This window comes from Colias croceus, chromosome 7 (genome assembly GCF_905220415.1).
Source record: "Colias croceus chromosome 7, ilColCroc2.1".
Classification (NCBI taxonomy): Eukaryota; Metazoa; Arthropoda; class Insecta; order Lepidoptera; family Pieridae; genus Colias; species Colias croceus.
Window position 1 is genome coordinate 9267052 of NC_059543.1, and position 23696 is coordinate 9290747.

Consider the following 23696-nt stretch of genomic DNA (forward strand, 5'->3'; position numbering starts at 1 on the left):
TGACGTCATCGCAAATGTTTTGCGTTGCTAGGCAACGAAAATGTGTTTACATTTTCGTTGCCTAGCAACGCAGACGTCACTAAAATGCAGTTGGTTAAAAAAATAACGTGATTATTTTCTGAGTGAGTGTACACGTTTTTTTTTACTATTATGTGGTTTTTTCATGTGGTAAATAGTTTTAGATTTTGAAATAAATTATTATATTTTTACAATTAAATTTAATTTAATAAGTAAGTAAATAACTTATAGGAGCTAGTAGTGCATTTAGTGCTTTTTTATTTCAATATCTAAAACTATTAAATGCAGTATTACCACAGTTCCACCAAGGGGTAACAATCGGTAAACAGCTTGTAAATAATATATACCTTGTAGTTATATAAGAGAAATAAAAATAAAACACATTGTAATAGAAAGATTATATTTATTAGGTGTGTCGTTTACGAAACAATAGCCGTTAATGTTACGATATACAGAGGTGTCAACAACAAATAAAACATTTGTGCTACTAAAAATAAATTAACATCAGAACAACAACTATCAGGTTAAAACTAATAATTAAGAGAAAGCTTTTACAAGCGTCTACATAGGGCGAGACAGGTAGTGCTTTGGTAGATCTAACAATGATTACGAGACATTCACGGTTACATCGTACATTATGGGCCCTCTTCACAATGGGCAGCGTTGGCCCATCAAATGGTCGTCGATGTTTGCCGCCATTATGGTGATTATGAACGGCCGATCATAGACATTTACTACAGATAGAGTCTACACTATCGTGACTATCTCTACTCGCTCAATGCTGCCTATTGTGAAGAGGGCCCATTACAGTTTTCATTGCAATTATGAGATTTTAATCCCAACATGCTATACAATATACATAATATTTTTCCCAACAAGGAGGCATTCATATAATAGATTTCTTATTACAATTATGATATATTATACTTGTATATATGTATTAAAAATTAATAAATTTAGACACAGATGCAAAAATATTACAACATTTTTGACTAGATAATAAGTAGATATTAACCCAGAACAAAATATTGATCAGAGGTATAACATCAAAACCAAAATGTCATACGAAGTCCTGTTACACATACAAAATACATAGCCATTACATTTTATGATTTGATACACCTATGCTAACATTAATTATAATTCATAATATATAAATGTATTGTCAAACGTTTCCAAATTACTCGCCCTATTACTAATTTATACTTATCGGTGTGAGTATTATATTGATAGTCCGATAAGCATTTGAATAAAAAGAAATAAATCATATTTGGCGCAACCTTTCTGTTTTCAGAAATATACATTAAATTAATGTAAAAATTTTAGAATAGCCAGAATCTAAAAGAAGAATCTTAAAGCATTTCTTATCAATATTTCATCCGACTAATTTTTAAGAGTTGCTCTCACGTCACGCCAAATGATATGATTTTTGTTGTTTTATGATATTCACCAATTTTACAAAATGTACAAACTTTGATAAGATGTACTAGAAAATTTTAAACAAAGTTCGACTTTTGTTCTAGTTGTTATTTTATTAATTTATCTGTGCTCGGAGAAGACTATTCAATAGGTTCTCCAATATCTGACGCAAATGTTTATTTACGTGTAACTATATAGTGTATAAAATAATTTAATTTCAGTAAATAAGTTAGTATAAGATTTAGTACACACACTTCAGCTGCAATCTTTTAAAAAGTAATTTAAAAGACGAGCTCATTTCCTCCACGTAAATATAAATAAATAACTACATCTAAAACAACTTTACACACATATAATGTCTCTCATTATTTTATACAATTGTACAATATAGTTAACATATTTTCAATAAACAAACTCTTTGGGAAATATTAAACAACTTTGGGTACGTAGATGGTTTAGGAGTTGATACAGAATAAAATGGTATGGTAAAATTACACCGATTTATTAGTAAGTCAATCATTATGCTACGTTTGTGCCGAAATAATGTTAATTAAATTTAAAAGTATACTTATGTTAAACGTCGAATTAAAACTTAACTTAAAATAAATTAAAAGAGAGAAGAACTGTGGCATCTTAAACGAGTCATGGTTTTATTTGGTAACAAAGCTTGATAATTGTTATCGCCATTCCATATAATTTCCACCATAACACACTTTATGAAAACTATATCATTACATTATTTATTACAAGGATAAACGACAGGACATTGTAAAGGAGTCGTCACAGAGTATCATATAAATTTATTTTCAGTCTGTTTTGATTGAACACTCAATGGTATAAAACTCGTAGTTTCGACATGATTTTGATTCGTGTATTAATGTTGGTCTAAAAGAAAAGAGTCTAAAAGAAGTCATAGTCTATACAAATATTATAAAGAGGAAAGGTTTGATTTTTTGTTTGTTTGTTTGTTTGTATGAATTGAATAGGCTCCGAAACTACTTGGCAGATTTGAAAAATTCTTTCACCATTCGAAAGCTACATTATCCACGAGTAACATAGGCTAGGTTTTATCCCTGAAATCCCACGGGAACGGGAACTATGCGGGTTTTTCTTTGAAAACGCGGGCGAAGCCGCGGGCGGAAAGCTAGTGAGTAAATAAAGTCTTACCACAAAAAAAAAAAAAATAGAGGGTTTAACTTTAAGCGCGGGTTCTTTTTAATCTGGGTTTGTCGTATTTCAGATAGACAACTATTAAAGAAAAGATCTCTGTTTAAAGTTAGACTGTTTTTAAATTTTGTGGTAAGACCCACGGGGTAAGACCATAAATATTGAGTTTCAATGAATAAATCTGTAAATGTTTAATGTTTTAAATTGTTTTGTGGTAAGACCATAAATATTGACTTTTATTTGAATAAATCTGTATTGTGATGTGTGTGTGTTATGGGAGTGATATGTGTGCGTTAACGTTTCCGCGTACAGAGTGTAGCGCGTCGGAGCCGCCGGAGCAGCGACGTTTGGCGCTATCAAATGCGCTCCACGTAGTTACCTGTTCAATTATATTTAGGTTAATAATAATAATTATATACGACAAAAGTTGTTGTTGATAAGAAAAAAGATGTAGAGTTGTATGTGGTTGTAGCTCTATCATTTCTAATCATTGTTCTTAGTGGCGAATACAAATTAAGATGTGAGTAATACGTAAGTAATAATGTAGAATTAATATCGTATAGGTTCGTTGAGAATATCTGCTGCTTATTTTCAAAGGGAAAACGATGAAGTCAGGGTTGATGACGGGAACAAAGGAAAAAGTTGAGCAAATTGATAGGACACTGGACCATACACATTTAAAACATTAGAAACAATAAGAAAGTGCTGGTTTTTAAGAAACAGGTCGCAAATATTGTCGGCTTTTAAGAAATCATATCCCATAGATATCCGTATACCTATCCTCATAGGAGGCCCGTGGCCAGCAGTGGGAATATATGGGCTGATGATGATGATGACGGTGATGATGATGATGATGAAGATGATGATACATACCAGGGAAGGTCCCGAAGCGGCCTGTGCGCTGGCTGGAGCCGACGTACCAGCCGTCGTCGCACTTCTCCAGCACGTACACCGTGTCACCTTCGTTCAGTTCTAATTCGTCCGGGTTTTGCGGTCGGTACTTGTACATCGCGCGGTATCTGGGAATTAACGAAGTTCTTATAAACTCAAATTCAAATTTAATCATTCAATTATTTAAATTGTAAGTAGGTATGATAGAAAGATTAGAAGTAGGTCTTCAGGTAATGCATGCTAAACAATGGAAGAGTCTTGATAAAAACCAATTATTACAGCCGAAAATGTTGTCCACTCGTACGTAACCTTTATACATTCATTGAACGCTTGTATGTCTAATATTAAATATTCCCTACTCATATAATATTTTAAAACATAATTAAATAAGAATCAAGAAATGACTGCACTTACGGGATAGCTTCAGCATTAGTATCGACGTACAGCGGCTCGGTGTTGTTGAGGTCGACGCCGGAGCTGTAGCCTCGCTCGCCGGGAGTCGCTGATTGTGGGCGTTTTGTTGGATAACCTAAAATAATAACATTTTATTATTTATTTATATAGGCTTATTATATATATATGGTATCAAAGCAAAATAATAATAATATTTCTGTAAAATTATAAATATACGTAAATCGTAGAATATTATATTTTTAAATTTTAATTAAATAATTATTTTTAAAATTTTCTATTCCTTTTTTGAACATCGAAAATCTTTCTTCTCTTAAAATTAAGAAATGTAGATGCGAGCGCGGAGCTGCGCGTATCTTTGGCTGCTGACATTCGAGAACATTCTAGAACGTTCTAGAACAATCGAATTATCCAACAGCGGCTGCGTGACGGGCGGTGCGTTGCTAAGCGCGGGGCTGTTAGGTTGCGGCAAGTGTGCGCGAAGGCTGCTCTTTTCATGAGACCGCAGACGTATCAAAAAGCGGTATACGAAACAAGCTTCTAGAACATTCGAGAACATTCTAGAACGTTCTAGAACAACCGACTTACCTAACAACGGTTGCGTGGCGAGCGGCGCGTTGTTCGGTTGCGGCAAGTGTGCGCGGAGGCTGCTCTTTTCATGAGACCGCAGACGTATCAAAAAGCGGTATACGAAACAAGCTTCTAGAACATTCGAGAACATTCTAGAACGTTCTAGAACAACCGACTTACCTAACAACGGTTGTGTAGCAGGGGGCGCGTTGCCAAGCGCGGGGCTGTTCGGTTGCGGCGTGTAGCTGTGAGCGCCGAGACTGCGCTTGTCGCCGTTCACGAGCCCGTGCGCTGCGGGAGATGCTACTGGCTTCGCCGTGGAAAGTATTGGCTGTGGTTCTGAAACATATGAATATATTATTATTTTTTTTTATAGGAATAACAGATAGTTGAACAGAAAAGAAAAGGAAATTTAAGTACATGATACATAATGCAATAATATTGGTTACCACCTCACCAAATACATAAAGTTAAAATTCATTTTTATGCAAATAATTATTCCACTAGATTTCCACCCACAGCTTAGCCCGCGTTTTCAAAGAAAAACTTTATTTCATTGTAATAGGTTCAGTATTATTTACGTGAAAGAGTAACATCCATACATGCATCCTCACAAACTTTCGCATTTATAATATTAGTAGGATGTTGACACTTACCAGGCTTACTTTGACTAGGTTCCTGTAGTATAGTTACATAACTATCGGGGAATATTCCGGTTTTATTTCCGAGTCTACCCTCCCACCAGTTGTGATCTATGCGCCTAGTGAGAACCACTAATTCTCCTTTCTTCAGCGGTAACTCGAGGTTAGTTTGCGCTGTGAAATCGAATTTCGCTCGAGCTCGACCTTCGAGGATCAAGGGCTTTTTCGGTGATTGGGCTACATCGCCTTTTAATAGCTGAAATGTAATTAAATACTTATAATTTTATTAGGTAAAATTATTCGTATTGCAGGTATCTATATTAAAATATACGTATACATAGTGAAAGTGATCTTTCTACGCATAATAATATTTTCAATTCGTATGATCTAATTTGAAATAAGATATATAGAGATACATATTATAATTTGAGCGCTCTACTACTCTATCTGTTTTGTGGTTAATCATTATCGGATAAGAATGTTTATCATAACAGTTTCATCTAGGTCACAAAACTTACCTCGACATAATTGTACGGGAACAGTCCAACTCTGCCATGAATTTCGCCTTCGTACCAATTGTTATCTATCTGTCGTCTTACGTGAATAATATCTCCTTTTCTAAAGCTCAATTCTCTGGCTGTTTGACCATTAAATGTGTATAATGCTCTGGCAATAATTCTGTCTGCTTCATCATAACGATTCAGAGGTACTACTGTTTTCTGTGAAGGCATGAAGTTGTCTTGATGACGTCTATTCTGCATGTCTTGAAGCTCCTGTTTAAAATACAATTATGTAGTCCTTTTATAGTGAGCTTAAAGTTAAAATGATACACATAAGGTAATGCATGCTAAAAAATGGAAGAGTTTTAGAATTTTGATAAAATGCCAATGAGTACAGCCGAAAATGTTACATAGCACGTTAATAGAGAAACAAACGGTTATGTCCACTCGTATTTAACCTTTATAGATGCATCGAACGCTTGTATGTCGATGTCGTGATAGTCATTCTCCTGAAAATTAACGATACCTTTGCAATCACACTTCAATTTTGCAAACTAGATTTATTTATATGGCAAAGTATAATATACGAAACAATTGATAAACGCAATACATCGGTAATATTAAGTAGGTTATCATTACTAAATTTTTGAATGCAGAACATTTAAAATTCCTATGCCTAATTGTGATTACCTACTACAGTATGGCATTTAAAATGAAATAAATAATTTATAATAATACCTGAATACGGAGTACTGATAAACCACCTAACGCGAACTGATTTTATCTTGAACTGAGGTTCTAGTTAATATTTTCCGTGATAATCGGCAACAAAAGAATTTATAATGGAAGCTGATCTATAGTATGAATGGAATGCCGTGGAATTTGACAATTTGTTTACCGATTTTGCTTATTCAAGGTTTTTTGAGTCAAGACTCAAGGTTAATAACCAGTTATGTATTTATTCATAGATTTATTAAGAAGTTTATTCGGAAAAACTAATTCGAATTTTTACAGTTATAGACAGTGATGCTGCGAAATATGTGATAATAGAGATAAAGTAAGTACCAATTTTTATCTTTTATCTACTTTCATTGATTGTTTAACATACCCCGCGTTCAGGATATAATCATGATAAGTATTTTTATTTAGAATTTGATATGTTTTTCCATAGTTTTAGATAATCGTTTTTATTAAACTGAAATAAATACCCAGTACTTATAAGCAACATTCTTATACCTACGTGTAAGGTGCTAAAATTTTCAGAATTTTATCTAGAATTCATGAACTATTTCTTAACTGAAGAATTTAAATAATTGAAGCGTTTTATTGTTATTTGTACCTATTTGATTGTACTTAGAATTTTGATAAAGCCTATAAGGTATCGGATAACAATAAAATCGACTGTCGTTGTTTCTACATATACTTGCAGTAGAGTGTGTTCTTGATACATTAGATATGACGTAATAATATTCTGTTATCAATAAACTCGAGACGTGACCTCTCATTCCTTGGATATCTCATAAAACTATTTGCTATAATTGCAGAATATAAGAACTGTTAACTGTTAACTGTTACTGAAACAAGATATTTTTACGATACTATACCGGTTAAGACAACCGGTATAGTATCGTAAAAATATCTTGTGCCTGAATATAAATGAAAAGAAAACTTACAAGATAAATAGCTTTCCTTATAAGGTGGTATCCTCCCTAACAAACATTTTATTATTATTATAAGTATTCCGAAATTACGTGAAGGTACTATAATATTATGTATGAATGACCCCTATAACACAGGTTTAACCTAGCATAGGGGTCATTGTTTAAACTCTGGTTGTAACAAAATGTATGTAGGTACCTGCAAATTAGATCTGTAAATTCCATGTGTTTGTGTTTCTGAGTCAAATAAACTTTATTTTATTTATTTTTTTTTCTGTATTGCTCTACAAAGGGTGCATAGACAAATACCCCGCCAAGTTGGTGACTTCAATAATATATTTTATTATATTTAAAAATAGTGTAATTTAATAAAATATCTCACATAACGGTTTGGCCTGCGAAATGGATCCTCAAGTTCTTTCATTATAATGCCACAATAGGACGCCCTGATAAACGCAAAATGTAATAAGATACCGTATTATATTTACCACACGGTATAAACATAGTTACCAAGGTACCAGGTACACAAAACAAATAGAATTATGTCTCTATGGAACCAAATACGACATTTTTTAATGATAATAACATCAAATTCAGAATCAAATTGTTAGAATCAACAAAGTTTAAGAATAGGGGTGCTTTTAAACTTATATAATATAATTACCTATATTATAAATTATAATGTGTAATAATTTTATATGATTAAATTGCTGCTATCATAAGGCTATACAAAATACAGTTCTATAAAATAATACAGTATACTAGGGTAAATCTGACATGTGTAACTGGATCATGTAATCCTCGTTGTGGATATGTACCTATTAAGTATTATCTATTATTAAAATCAAACGATTACCTATATTCAGTTTTAAGTCAATTTGTTATTTAAAGTTCCCTACGTAATTAGATATTGATCAAACTAAAATTAATAGCGTGTGGGTTCAGTAAGTAGATTAAACATTATCTAAGAACCGTTGACTGGCAAGATAATCGCAAATTTCCGTTCACCCATTCTTGGAATTTTATCACGAAAATCTTTGGTTTTTCTGTTCAATGTGAAAGGCTTTTATCTAAGTTTATATTCGTTTTAATTGCTCGATTTGCTTTTAATACAGTCTGTTTTTATTGTACTTCAGATTTCATAATAACACAGAAAAACTTGAACAGTTTTTTGTTAGTACTTAGTTGATTTGAGGGTTTTTATTTTCATTCGATGCGAATCGACTTCAATATTATCTTTTTAATACACTTTCCTTTTTAAGTTAATTTATAAGTTTTTGTAGTTATTAATTCCATCACAAAAACTATCTTAATCTTATTGATATCGCCATTTTCCTACAGTATACTTATATAATATATTTTATTCGATCAAAATTGACTATTACCGAAACATCGATCATCAAGTATTTCTACACTCTTAACTTAAATTATTTATTTATTTCACATTTAACTTATCCATATGGCTACTAATGACTATAACTTTTTGTTCATATGCTTCTCCAACATCAACAAATCATACACACCTGTAAATACTTATTCCGTTTCTGCTCTCTATATAGCTGTTTCATGTGCTCCGCCTGTTGCCTGGCCAGCTCGCGCTCCGGCACGAGCGGCAGCGGGTCGTGCCGCACCGGGCATCGGTAGTGGATGTTTACGTCGCTTTCCACGTAGCGCCGGCTTGGAGATTCTGGAAGGGATTGTGGGGTTAGATCTTGCCTTTTAAACGATTTTTAAATACTTCAGTAATAGTTGGAGATTCTGCAACGACTTTTTTTTGGTGGACTTTTAGTAACAGTCAAAATCGTTTTGTGTGAATTATTGATAAGCTAGTGTTCGTAGAAGCATATCAAAAAAAAAAAAACCAAAAGAAAATTATTTAATAAGTTCGACGTAAAATTGTTTAAAATATGTATTTTATTTATATAAATTTAATTTAATAATAACCAACACATCATTTCATGCAACATAACTTGTGTCTGTTTTGTAAGTTAACTTGAAGTTAGCATAGACAACAAAAATATGTTCTAGTTTAATTTCAGTTGATATTACAGCTGTTATTTTCTATCTCTATCATTACTTAAAAACCGATCAAGTATCAATAAACGCTGTTTAGCAGACCGAAAACAATACAGATTAGGCAATTAATTTCATAATGATTACAACAATGGTAAATAAAAATGATACTTTACGTCATTAATGAATTACTTAGAAGAGTGAAAGTCAACGGAAACATCGGCGATCGGTGCTGTAACAGACATCGATATTTCGTATGGTTATGTGACGATACGTAATATAATAACACATCAGAGTAAACCGGTTTATGTACTACGTTAACTACTATCGGAAGTAGGTCGGAACGAAAGGCTTGACACGCTGTTGATTTTCATCTAACGCTGTTTATATTAAAAGTGAATTTTGGACAGTTCTTTGCGATGCTTTTTTATAGCCCGTTAGGGATATATAAGTCTATAGTCTCTTAATAATTTTTGTAGGTAACTAGGTTATCGATTCTTTCCTTGAAACCTCAAAATGACTTTTATCAAATATATTATATCAACATCAACATTATAAAATAGATTTTCCTATTTCATGTAATCTGACGTGAAAAAGGGAACACCTGTTCCCTTTCCTGGATTTATACGTGAAGGGAACACCTGTTCCCGTCACGTATTAATATTAGTATGTACCTACCTAGGTACATACTAATATTAATAAAGAAAATTATGAGATCGAATAGAATTAAAATAAAGAAAATTAGCATAAAATCTTATAGTATGAAGGTAATCCTTGACTTACGAAGACGACAAGTTACCTGTATGGCTTTAAAACGCACTTCTTATAATAATCGATTATGTAACGTACGTTTATTATTATTTATTCATATATTTAAATTATAAAAAATGTACATTCCTACTGAATTTAATTAGTATACAAATATAATTTTAAAATACTTAATAACGGTCAGTGATCATCGGTCACAAACAGATGATGAAATACTAATTTTGAATAATTATGAGATCGAATAGTCATTTGAATTATGTTTCGCATTAATTACAGGTACTATTAAAGTTACATAATTTGAATGCCCCCGTTATGTACACATAATATGATGCGATTTAACCTCTGCTATTAGTTACTAAAAGTTTACGTTTAAATTTACGGAAACCCACTTCAAAACTGAAACTATTCTTTATTCTTTTTATAAAAATTGTTGTATCATTGACCTTATATTGAGGGATTTATTATATAAATATTGTTTTCTCTAATCAGTAGCTGAAAACGGGCATTGCAAGTTTTTCTTATATAAAAGGAAATCCCTTAACATTTGCCCACAACTCAACTTTCTCTGAGAAGGTATGTCTAGCACGTGCTCACTTACATAAACACGAGTTTCTCGCATCAAGTACTTGAAATGAACGTGTATGGAAATCGTTAAACACATTAAATGAAGTCTCGAAACGCCTACAATGTCTATTTTATGGGATTCATGTCGATAAGGACAATAATTGGAAAACACGGTACATAATATGATATGTATTACCAGGGTAGTGATCAAAATGACGAAGCCGGTCTAAACTATTTTTTTGATTAGTTATATGAGAATTGCTTCGTTTAGGAAAGTTTCAAGCTTAGTATAAAGCTAAGGATAGCTTTGTCACATTGAAGAGTAGAGACCACAGGTTAGAGTCATGGTAGAGCTAAGGAAGAGAAGTGAATTCATTTTGGCAAATGAGATCGCGCATTTTGATTACAATCTTGGGACGTTCTATTGACTTTGTTTTGTATTTAAGTTAATCATAATCGACGGTAACACCGGTTTGAAAGGTTTAAAAGAGTCTTATTATGTAGGGGAATATATTTAAAGGTCTATAATTGTTTTCCTGGCAAGGACAGTTCTCGTACTAGAGGCCAAGTACTTACTTACCGTACCTAATATTTAAGATTTAGTTATATATGTTGATACTCTGCAACTGTTATTGCTTAGTATCGTGGGATAATATTTCACTGCTTGAAATATGAACTGCGGTTACTAATAAATTGTGTACAGAGCACAATAAAGGTTATATTCATTGAAGAGGATACATTGATAACAGAACGGTTATTTTCTAAGCTTAAGATGAGTCGTTTCTGACCCTTTTGCTCTTACTTTGGAGAACATTAAAGAATAGTTATTGCAATGTTTACGATGGAAGTTTTTTTTAATGTGCTATTGTTCTATTTTTCTAAATGGTGCTTCGAAATATATTTTCATTAATCTTTTTAATCTTGCAATAAGGTGTTCTAATCCAACTTAAACTGGAGACAGTAGCAATTCGACGCGTATTTTTCAATCAGCTTTGTATTGGTTATACAATTTGTCTGTACTCTTTAATGGCCTAGATTGCCCTTTTTATTAAAACCTTGCGTATTAACGTTTTTGTGGAACTATTAACGATATTAAATTAATAAAAATTATTAAGACAGTATAGAGCTACAGTATAATAAATAACAGTAGGTATAAAGTTTATCATAAACATAAAACTTAATACAAAACTTATTAAAAATATTTTTTACATAATATAATATATCTACAATCTACATATTGTATAAAAAAGGCACTTCAACAAACCGTTCGTCGCGATCTTTTTTATCTGTTTCAGTATTCCCATTTCAGTAGACCACTACTTCACAAATATCACTTATCCGTCCGGTCTGTTTGTCACCGGGCCGATGACTGACGAGTGATCACGTTCACTTTCATCCTCTCCCGCCAAAGTTAATCGTGTCACCATCAAGCATCAAGCGTTTATGGTTTTATTTTCACGACAAACATTTGCTAATGGTCGCTATGCTAGGCCATTATCGTCAGCCATCAAAGATCTCTGTTGGATTTTGCTTTTATTGCAGTCGTGCGATTGTAGAAATAAAACGCTAAAAATCTGAGCCCGAAATGAGACTGTAAAGATTATTAGATAAGAGAATTAAGCTTTGGTTTCTATAATTTCATTTTGTTGTTTAATTCCATTTTTGATCATAGCCCCGACCTAATGATTCTATTTTTTGATAATTTGTTTTCATGGCTATTGCAAACATTCATAAAAAATTTAGTTTTCTGCAGGGGTATAAATATTTATATTCGCACTTGTGCATTAAAAAACTTAGTATAATTTCAAGAACGTTTTAATAAATAATGATTATAATGAAACGTAGCAATAATAAAGATATCGTTACTTAAGTGATTATCACCTATGTTCATGGAATGTATGCATCAAATCATATAGTATTTATCAGAAGATATTGTGCATTGTTTATAAATAACAATGAGTGTAACAATGTTGAAATTATCTGATAGTTTGGGAGCAACGCATTAAATTTCGATTAGGTATAAATTTTAGTTGAAACCTAAAAATATCGAAATATCTATGAATATAACAGCCAAAATCGATGTTGCTCTACATTAGACACGTTAACTCTTAAAAAAACGTAAGGATTTCCGCTACTACCGTGAACCATGGTCGGTTGTAATAATAATTATTATGATTTTATTTAATGTGATACATACGATTATGAGCCAATTATAATAATATAGGTTAAAGAATTAAAAATGTAAACAAATTAATTTAGAAAGAAGAATGTAGAGTCGTATTTAATACGTTACATGCGAAACTTTTTTATTAATTATAATTACCGTTAAAGTAACCTCTACGTACGATCTAGCCTGGGACTTTTTAGTTTTAAAGCTCACGCGCTTATCATTACAACACGAAAACAGTCAATTAATGATGTTATTAGATTTATTTATAGACGTTCCGTTCCGACGTTCGTGAGTAACAATTTACCTCAATACTAACGTTATTGATTAAAGAGTAAATGATAACGATCACGCAACGCTTGGGCGTACTTACTAAAAGGCAATGGAGCGTATACATCTGGATATTTGTCTGTCCTGTTGCCCCAGTTTGTGAAATCATGGAGTGTATGCCGCTGTGGGTTTACTACCATTTCACTCGTCTTTTCTCGTAAAATTACATTTTTCGTAATGTTTTCACCCTCGAGTTCCAATTCTGGTTTGTTATCCACGTATGTTGATTCAGTTTCATTTGGAAAATGAACTGTATGTCTTCGTACGTTTACAACGGTTTCGCCGGCATTTTCATTAAAAATGACATCTTCTTTACTTCTTTCATCCTCCAGATTCAACTTAGATACTGCATTCTCATGTGAAAACTGGACATCATTTTCACTGTTATTTAATGATGTATTATTACTTGAGGAATTTGATGATAAAGAATCTCGGTGACTCATAGAACTTGAATTATCGAGAAGTTGTTGAAATTTATAATCATCTGTTTGTGTTGTAGGATCACTTGTATCTTTTAGAGATTCGCAAGTAACCGTGTATTTAGTAATAATGATTGTGCCATTATTTTGCACAACACGTTCATGACTTGTCACACTTTCTGTGTCACTTTTCACTACTGAGTCGTTTGGAGTACTTTCTTGCGAAAAATATGCACCATCATTTTGATTCGTTTCTTCTGGGTCTTCACTGTCATCGTATAGTAAATTTTTTTTGACGTATTTATTTAGCGCTAACAAGGACTTCGACAAAGATCCCGATAACGGAACATCACTGTAAAATCCATCGTCATCTCGTAAGTAAATATTTGCACTCGCACTATTGTTTCGGTCACTCAAATTCATTTTAATGTCTTATTTCATTGCAATTCTTGGCTAGATTTTAACACGGATAGCGCGAAACTAAACCCGGTTGAGTAGATAGCGACTATCAGTAATACGTAGGTTAGATAATGTCAAAGAGATAAGTTTTAACACACCAAGAAACTATTTATTTATTATATTTCCACCGAATAGAACCGATCTCAATAAGGAAGCGTGGCACACTATTTACAAACGAAAAAACTGCCTCGGTGACCTTAAACTCTGACGAATTCAGTGACGTAAATATCTTGTCGGCCTTTAATGGTCTTGATAATATGTAGATAATAATTGGTATAAGACTATAAAAATAATGGCCAAAACCACACACATTCACTTCTAATGTAAGAATAGACAGATCAATAGTTAACAAAGACTATTGTTTCATTCTTATGGTTTATAATAAGACGTAATTACTTGCCTCCTAGAAAAATTACAACATTTTCCTAATTCCTACGTTTTTATACATCTTTTCAGCTATTGTTCTATACAAAAACATTTTTAAATGAAATGTGGTATTATTATCATTATAATTAGTGAATATTTAATTGCTATTTCAATATTATAGCTTATAAAAAGAAAAAAAAAAATAAACACTTTCTAAGTGTGAATGAAATAAATGTAGCAGCTATTAACATAATTTTAAAAGTTATAGTTTTAATTTAAAAAAATAATAATAAATTTAAAATAAATGCACAAATTACCTGAATCGGAGATGCTGCTGTGTTGCATTCGACGCGGTGGCTCCGGCGCAGAATCGTTTTCTATCATCAGAATTTAATAAAATATGATGGTATGATTGAAAAATATAAGAGATAAACGTTACTAATAAGTTTTATGGCAATTTCCACAAACAAATGAAATGAAAAATAAAAATGAACATCGATTAACTCCAAAATTAAACAATAATGGAATGTATCAAAAACATAAAAAAAAGAAAATATTAACCTTTAAATGTGACTGTGTTTCGTGGTGTGACAAACGATGCTAGTTTGTAGGGCCACTCAGCTGGTGGTGGGCGGGGTGGCGCACGGGGTGGCTCATAGCGGCTGATCGGCCGGTGTACTGACGGGTCAAACTGCTGGCCCTCAATTGTATCACTTTTTAAAATAGAACTTAGTTTCAATGGTTCCTTGAAAACTGATTTTTTAATTTCCTTTTTTACAGGTGATAATCGACCTCGAACGTAAGTTTTCGGGTCCGCAATAGATCTATTGTTATCACTCGGTTTTGGATATTGATGTGCAATCCAAGATCCTTCCAAATATGGTGCTATATCTTTCAGTTCACTCACATCAGGGGCAGAGTTATAGATTTGACCTAGAATGGACATAACTTCGAACCTTTTTCGAATTCTTTCTACTTCTCCAGGCCGACATTCAAACGCTTCTTCAGCCGATCGAGAACGTGGCGTAGTTCGCCTCCGAAGCGCGGCTAATTTTGATATTATGTCAATGTGAGGCATAAAGCGATTTTTAGACCTAAGAGGTACTCGCGCTACTGTTAATGATGTTTTACATGATTCGCTTTGTTTTCCTAATTTTTCGGCGCAAAGGCAGTTTTTAATATCGTTTCTAGTTATTTCTGGGTCACTACGATGTCGTCTTAATCCTCCGACCATGGAGGGTGAATCGAAGCGTCGCGCTAGACGGCGAACTTCCCCAACACGCGCCAGTTTAAAGTAAGCTTGCCAGTATCGTTCCGCATCGGGCGACGGGCTTCGACTTCGCCAGATTGTCTCGTCACTAGAGCAACGTAGCGTGTCAGGCGTACGTCGATCGTTTATGTATAACTCGGAGTAAGGCGAAGGTGATCTTGAATTTAGGTCAGGTTTTGAAGGCAATGATAAAAATTTATTTTTCTCGCTTTCACCAAAAAGTTCCTTAATGTTCGTACATGATTGTGAATGTGGTATTTGTTCTTTGTTTATTTCTAATAAAGTGTTATTTGCTTGGGATGCTTTGCTTTCTGTACTATTTAGAATGCTATCCTTAGTAGGCATATTTTGTACAGATTCAAAATATTCTACCTTTTTCTTAACTTCTTTTTTTGGGGCTACGTATATAACTGTTGTGTTAGATATATCAGAACCACCTGTCTCCGTTTCGCTGGCAGAAGATTGAGTAGGTTCTTCCTTTTCTGATGCATATATTACATGTCTATTATGGTCTAATAATTTATTTAAAACATTATTTGTTTCTTTGTTATTTGGCATTTGAATTAATGATTCATCATCATACTTTTTAGGTTCATTATTTGTCGATTGATTGGTAGTTTCTTTATTGATTCTTTTTATAACTTCTTTACTCAATGTTTGAGATATAATTTTCTTTTCATTTTCACTTAGTACCATTTGCATTTTATTGACATTATTTTTAATTTCTTTATCCGTTGTAACGGGACAAATTCCCGCGATTGATTCTGATTTGGTAATTTTATTTGTTTTTGGAGAATTAGCATTGTTCAATGAGCTACATCTGACATGTAAATTTGAGTTAAAATTGTTCCTTTCTCCTTTGACTTCAATTGTAAATTTGTCTAAATTTTTGTTAGATTTAGACTCTAATTCTTTGCTATAAATGGCATTGAGTTGGTCTTTTAACGCATTGACTTGATCTAAAGATAAACTACTCCAAAGACGATTACCGATGCCAATTTTCTTTCTTAGATCACCGATTGATAATTCTTTGCTTTGTTTTACGTGTTTAACATTTGAGTTGCACTTAACAGGCTCATTTTGATTATTTTTTCTGTTTATATTAATTGCTGTTTCTGCTACACTTGTTCCTCTCCATAGAGGTTTATATACATCTTTTAATAAAAATTGGTCTATGTCATGAGAATCGTGTAATGATTTCTGTAGAAAGTCATCCTTTAGATCTTCAACTGATTTTTCTTTTACTTTGAGACCTCTTTCCTTATCACAATTCCATCGAAAATCTTTTACATCTCTTGGATAAAACAAGAAATCCTTTTCATTCTGAGCAATTTTAAGTTTTTCATATAAATTATTTAGTTCTTCTTCAGCTCTTTCTATAGCACGAATTTTTTTCCATCTATCAAAGTCAATAATTTCTTCATCTTTTTTTCTGTGGCGCAAATCGTTGATAGAAGTTGATTTCTCGAGTTCACCAACCCTTTCAAGATAAGAGTAATATCTATTCAATTCACGAAATCTTTCAGATCTTTTTTTTGCATTTTGTATATCATATACATACTCCTCATATTCAGGATCGTTACACTGAGCAATTGTGTCACTTTTAGATTTAGATTTGAGTGGAGGTAATATTACTTTATTTGAACTATCAACGCTACGTGGCCTTGATTCTATCATACTTTTATGCTGTGTTTTAGCACTGTGAATTCTTCTGTACGATGGTGATCGTATTGGTATTGGTGAGGTAGAGTGGCTTCTACTTAGATTGGCAGATTGTTTCACAACTTTTGGTGAAACAGGTCTTGAGGTTTGTGAAAAGAAAATTGTAGATGGGGTAAAGAGGTCTTGATAATCTGCTTTAGAATCGATATATTGATGCGAAAAATGATTAGCATGGGGGGAAAGAGGGCGAATAATATCACCTGATCGTGCCGGTCCTTTGTTTACATTTTTGTTGAGAGCAGAAATTGATTTTCTCTGTGCCGTTGTATAAACAATACTTCGTGGACTTGTTGCATCTCGTATCGAAGTGTAATATTCCATTGGTGGAGTTTCATCATTATCTTTTCTATGAAATATTACAACAGGGGATTTGGGTCGGGATGTTTGAGAAAAATATAATTTGCTTGCCGGAGGTTCACTCTTACTCCTTACTGTAGATAATGATGAAGATGATCCAAACTTATCACTATAGTTTACTAAACTTTCGAATTTTCGAATTGTTCCATCCATTCTACCCGGCCATGATACTGACCGTGGGCTTTGACTTCTGATAGGGCTTGAAGTTTTGTCCCACATTTTAAACTTTGAAAGGGATACGGGCTTTCGGTGTATCAAATATGTATTTAAGGCGCTAGGTAAAGCGTTTATATTATTATAATCTGGATGTGATAGAAAATATTTAGCTTTTTCTTTTACGTTACTTTTAACGCTTGTATCTATGACTACTGGAAAATTAACATTTCTACAAAACAAGTTTTGAAAAAATGAATTTGTCATGACAGCATCATGCGTTTTTTTTATTTCTTTAGAGTTAATTCTTTTAGGATTTTCTACCCTTCTCATATCACATGTATCATCTCCAAATTGGCTACTACATGTGTCTTTATCATACAATATTTTGCTTTTATACATGGTTAAATCCTTTTTACTACTGTCTTTTGAAGATTTCTGTGGTGAATTATATTTATATTTATTTGATTGACCGGGATTAGGACTCTTGGGTTTTATGGTAATAGTTTCCAGAGATTTTTTCTTTTTTAGATGATTAATTGATGGCGACTTTATATTTGACGACTTTTTAACCAGTGAGCAAATGTTTGAAGATGATTTAGAAATATTTGAAATTGTTTTCATTTTGGGTTGGCGATCGTCCTTTTTATTAACTAAACAAGGTGTGGATTGGGTGTAAGCATTCACAAATTTCAGTTTTTGTATTTTTTCCGAGGTACGGACCATATCACGACTTTTATGTGTTACACCTAGCGATATGGGTGATTTTGTAGAAGTAATTATTGGTTTATTATTAACGATCCTTGATGAAGTGATTTTACCTTTTTCTGCATTCTTAGCTCTTAATTTAGATATATCTATTCTTTCATTTCTTTTTTGTGATCCCCAAAGTTTATCAATGGGTGTAACTTTATCTAATATATTTGTTATTGGTGTTTTTCTACCTGCTCCGCCTTCAATCACTATTGATGACCCTCCGCATCTACTGCGACATGTTGTGTTGTATTGTATTGGGGACATAGTCTTTCTTGATGAGCCAAAGCTGCTTGTACCGACTGTTTTACTGCCACTTTCCATAGTTTTATTTTGAGGTTTCTGTACACCTGATGTGACAATGCTTTTATTTTTAGTCAAAGCCGGAGGTGCTGACGAAGATGCAATGAGAAAAGAATCAGACGGATGTCTGAGAATTACTGTATTTTGTCTATTTAGTTTGTTACTTATTTTTTCTTTTATTAGATCTACGTTAGAAGGTACTTTTGTACGGTTTGGAGAAACGGCCTTCGGTTTTGCTGTTACAAGTTTCAGTGTATGGCAACTTCTTGAAGATATTCTTCGAGGCGGTGGAGGAGGTGTTAATCCTTCTTCTTTAGCAAAACATTTTTCATTTTTACTCTGATCTCTTAGAAAGTCCGTAGTTATACTTGTTATAGGATAGCAGATAACTTCATGCAGGCTAGGAGATTTTTTGTGGACTCTGATTTTAGTCAACGTCGACGATATTGGAATGTATTCGATTTCAGATTCCTCTGTGAAACATCCATCTTAAGTCATTAGTACTCCTTCCTTAGTTCGTTAGGCGTGTGTGTATCGTGTGCCCTGTTATAAATAAATTACGTGAAAGCCTTTATGTCTAATGTGGAACTACAATTGTGCTTGAAACGTTCAAAAAACGTGTTGATATGTGTTGCTTTATTTTGGAGTAAAACAATGTCATAAAATAAGGTGAAAGGTAAAAGAGACATGCGGTAGTTTACCTTGTTTTCAGCCATATTCCAAATCCCCAGAACCTTTATTATATAGTTATAAGAATAGCCAGCATGCATATAAGTAAAATTCTAACTTACCTTAAGCGGTCGTTGTTATAGAGTAAATGCGGTTAGATAGAGCATCATAAAAGTAATTATGTTTTGACCTCGTCTGACAATAGCCCACATAGCAATCTATACGTGTCCACTACACAATTGACCTTGCGTGGTATCCGTTAAATTACATATTGAAAAACGCATCATTGTTGTATATTGGTGTTAAAAAATTGATCCCGAAGAAAGAAGTAAGCATTATACCGCCACCGAAATATTCATGCTTCCAATTTTCCAAAAAAAAATTTTAAGGAGCCTAGCGTACAGTTCATTGTACCCAAAAATATTAGAACTTATGTTTAACACTGTCAAATCTATTAAAGTTATTATGGAAACATTACGGATTCATCAGATAAATAAAAATAAAAAATTTTGTTTTTGAAAAAGATGAGAACAATTTGAGAGGAAATGTCTAAGTCTTTTATGAAATTCGATTTTATATTGATAGTAGTTTCAACATTTTTTGTAAATTTACCTGTTCTTGGAGGAGCTGGAGACCTGAAACCCCGTAAGGGGGGTTCGCCCCCAGCTTGTAAGTCTCTATAAGCCGCGCGGCGTTCCGCTGGGGACAGCGGAGCCTCCGTGTCTTCGTGTCTCTTGAAGATCAGCGTCGAGTCAGACTCGTATCCAGATTCTTTTAAAGCCCTATTATTAAATATATTACATTATTATAAGTCTCAACACTGCAGATTTTATTAAGGTATACATAAGATTATACATAGATTTTGGAACCAACTGGTCCTAGAGAATATTTGTAATTTGTTAAAAAATAAAAAAATTCAGGCGAGTTTTCGAGGTAAAACTATTGTCTCTTAGATTAAGGATTGGCGCTTATAGCGCGCGCGGAGACCTTAATCTAAGCTATTGTCTATTATACAGGTCGATCTGTTTACCCGTAAATAAAACCTTTCAAAGAATATTAATAAGTTTATGTAAATAAGAAAATACAACATTTTGATGATACCTTTATCTTTATAAATACATTACACTATATAAATATAAATAAATTAAATAATGTACTACATAAGAATCCTATTGAACTTTCACATCACTTTTACACTCCATTTAAACACTTATAAGTTACTTATTTAAATTTACTTCTCATTTTTAACATAAATTACTACTTTTAAGTATAAATTAGAAAAGTTTCTATCATGTAAGTTTTGTATATTGAGTATGATTTTAAAGTACATACCTTGCCATGTTGGACTTTGATAATATAGTCGATGTGATATCTTTCTTTTCTTTTGGAGGCAGCGACGTTGTACTTGATTTGTTTTGCTGAAAAATCATTGTTTTGTTAGTATGAACATTTTATCTAGTTTTACCGAGAAGAAATTCTGTAGTAGACATGGAATCAAAGAAAAATATATACTTAGAAACATAATCGTTATTTTTTTAATCTCAAATCATATTGAGGTTTATGATTCATTTTTTATAAGAGTAGTTTCTAGAACGAAATCTTTTAATTTCGAACATTCCTAATAATTGAGTAATTTAATAAACTTGAAACGGCCATAAATCTGGTAGGTAGCTTTAAATTTTTTAGTTCCAGCTTATGCAAGTGCAACATCATACGACTATGTCAAAGAGTGGTAAATCATGCTTCAAAGAGAAGATAATTATACAAGTTATTTGTGATAATATATTGTAAGAATACTGAGAATTTTTGGATTTAGGTGTAATTTAACTAATGCTAAAACATTTTACATTATACAAACGCATCTAACATAAAATAATACACACAGTTCAATAATCAAGTTATTATTTACAAAAATGAAAAGATGAAACAAAATAATTCAAACTCGAAATCCGTTGTAGTAATTTTGATTTGAAATAAGAGGAATTAACTATGAAGCAAAAAAAAAATTCGAGTTCAAATTGTACTCAGTTCTGCATGCTTCAAATGATACGAGAATCTTATACAGATAAACCATTTATTTCCTACTTACAACACAATTAAGAAGAAACTCAGGTCAAAATGCATGACTTCATACAAGTTAGCCTTTTTCTACAAATATTACTGAATGCGAGATAAAACATTTAAAATATCCTGTCCAAAAGGTATTAAAAAATAGCATTATATTTTTCATATAAATTATCATCTGGTTCTTTTAACTTTTAAGTTTAACAATTTTCCTACTCCACTACACATACTGAACATTAAAATCATCTCCTTTAAAAGGAATTGTTGATATTCAGAGGAAATTGTACACTCTCAAATTCATTTTGGCTCCGTTGCCGAAGCGACTGTGCTTTCTTTGATACCTCATTCAACCATAATTCGAAATACTTATGATAGATAGGGAGGCGAGGTAGCTAAATGGCGTAATTCAACGGCGTCGTCGAGACTTATCAAAATCGAAAGAGAAAATAATTTCGAAAAGAAAAGCTTCTATGGTAAAAACCATTTTAGCGGTGGGTTTGGCGTGTACGGATTTTCAAAAATGTAAAAAAAAACAGTTACTTGGGCATTCTCGAGCGCGTCAGATATTCATACTACGTATGCCCCAAGTGCCTCTGATAACAACGGTATACTAATCTGCCGGTTTGCGTGGTGGGGCTAGGCATATAAATTCGTCAAAAATGCACAAAAAAAAATTTACTCGAGCGCGTCAGATTTTCGGAAGGGGTGTTAAGTAGGCCTCAAGGAAGCTCCCCTTAAAAAAACTGACGATTACGGCATGACGATAAGTTACGATGAATATTTGAAAATGCAGAAAAAAAAAGTCCTTTTGAAATACTCGAGCGCGTCAGATTTTCATAGGGGAGGTTTATCTCGGTATCCTGAAAGCATATTTTCTTAATCTGACAAAAATGTTGGTGGGTTCTCTTAATCTGACCGAAAAAGGTTTGTGGGTTTCTTTTTTTTTATCACCGTTATTTCATATCAATTTTTCTTAACACCCTCAGTTTTCGAGATATACTCATAAAACCGGGAGTTTGAGTTTTTAGGATGCTTCAAGTAAAAAAAGGTTTAAATTTGGAAAAAAATGAAAAGAGCCCTTTTTTTGTAAAATAAAATTACCTTTTTTGTTTATTTTTTGGAAAAAGTAAAGTTCGCGACATATATGCTGCAACGCGTTTTCCGGAAGACGAAATGGCTCCTCCAGACTTCCGGTCATGCGGAAACCGGCAGATTTTGTATTTTTAGTAAGTTTTAGATTATATTCTTCAAAATAAAAATAAAAACAATCGCGCTCGAGAATGCCGCATTAACGTTTTTTTTTTACAAGTTCGCGACCCTATAACTCGGCGGCGTCAAGGACTTATGGTCAGATTAGTTAAATTTAGTCTTAAAACACTAAAATCAACCCCCAATATCTTAATCTGACGCGCTCGAGTATTTCAGACTATCGATTTTTTTTTACTAATCTGATCGTCTACCCTAGGCGCGCGTCACTACATATAGAGCTAAATAGTTAACAAGGTTGTTCTATTAGGTCTAAGGTATCTCTCATATCTTGAACTGTCACGCTCGAGTATTACAGAAAATTCCCCTCTTCGCCTCCCTATCTATGAACGAAGTACTCACTCCAGCATTTATACACAATACAATCTAACACTGACAATGCGCGTGAGCTTATACATCCAGCAAAGCAATAACACCGAAGGCGCATGCCTCATGCAAACATGTTAAACCTTACATTCTTCTGTATGGCACGAGCGAGCAATGTCGAGTAAGGTGGGAGGGGGGTATTCTCGTCTAGCCACTGTTAGTGCCCCAGCAGCGTCACACCCATGTAGATTTAGCGTTATTAACAAAACTTCGAATTAATAATTACATACATTTGTTTATTCACGTTTAAGCAATTTCGTTGGTCAATCCGGTTAAGCGAAATTAAAACACTCACGAGTTATATGATATATTTAGCTAGAATGGTGGAAGCCTTAGTTAAGTCATGGTTATGATGATAAAGTAATAATGAAATGCAGATAAATTTTGGCAACGAGGGGCTATAAAATTATGG

At 33.0% G+C, this 23696-nt stretch overlaps 1 protein-coding gene across 10 annotated transcripts in view; it reads right to left on the bottom strand.

Moving 5' to 3' along the window:
- Positions 1-2838: 2838 nt before the first annotated feature.
- The window catches only part of LOC123693189 (sorbin and SH3 domain-containing protein 1), a 121090-nt gene continuing 100232 nt past the window's right edge, over positions 2839-23696 (bottom strand). For 4 of the 10 annotated variants that reach the window (XM_045638183.1, XM_045638182.1, XM_045638181.1 and 1 more), the window contains 12 exons: positions 23373-23438; positions 20921-21006; positions 20201-20370; positions 14679-14738; positions 8799-8962; positions 6076-6126; positions 5636-5890; positions 5133-5373; positions 4657-4815; positions 3910-4024; positions 3478-3623; positions 2839-2983 (listed from right to left, as the gene is read on the bottom strand). In XM_045638183.1, coding sequence (XP_045494139.1) covers positions 2961-2983; positions 3478-3623; positions 3910-4024; positions 4657-4815; positions 5133-5373; positions 5636-5890; positions 6076-6126; positions 8799-8962; positions 14679-14738; positions 20201-20370; positions 20921-21006; positions 23373-23438 — 1536 coding nt within the window. In that variant the 3' untranslated portion in view covers positions 2839-2960. Of the gene's footprint in view, positions 2984-3477; positions 3624-3909; positions 4025-4656; positions 4816-5132; positions 5374-5635; positions 5891-6075; positions 6127-8798; positions 8963-14678; positions 14739-14922; positions 19393-20200; positions 20371-20920; positions 21007-23372; positions 23439-23696 lie in introns of all 10 variants that reach the window. The other 6 variants (XM_045638188.1, XM_045638187.1, XM_045638179.1 and 3 more) reach the window with 5 other exon arrangements.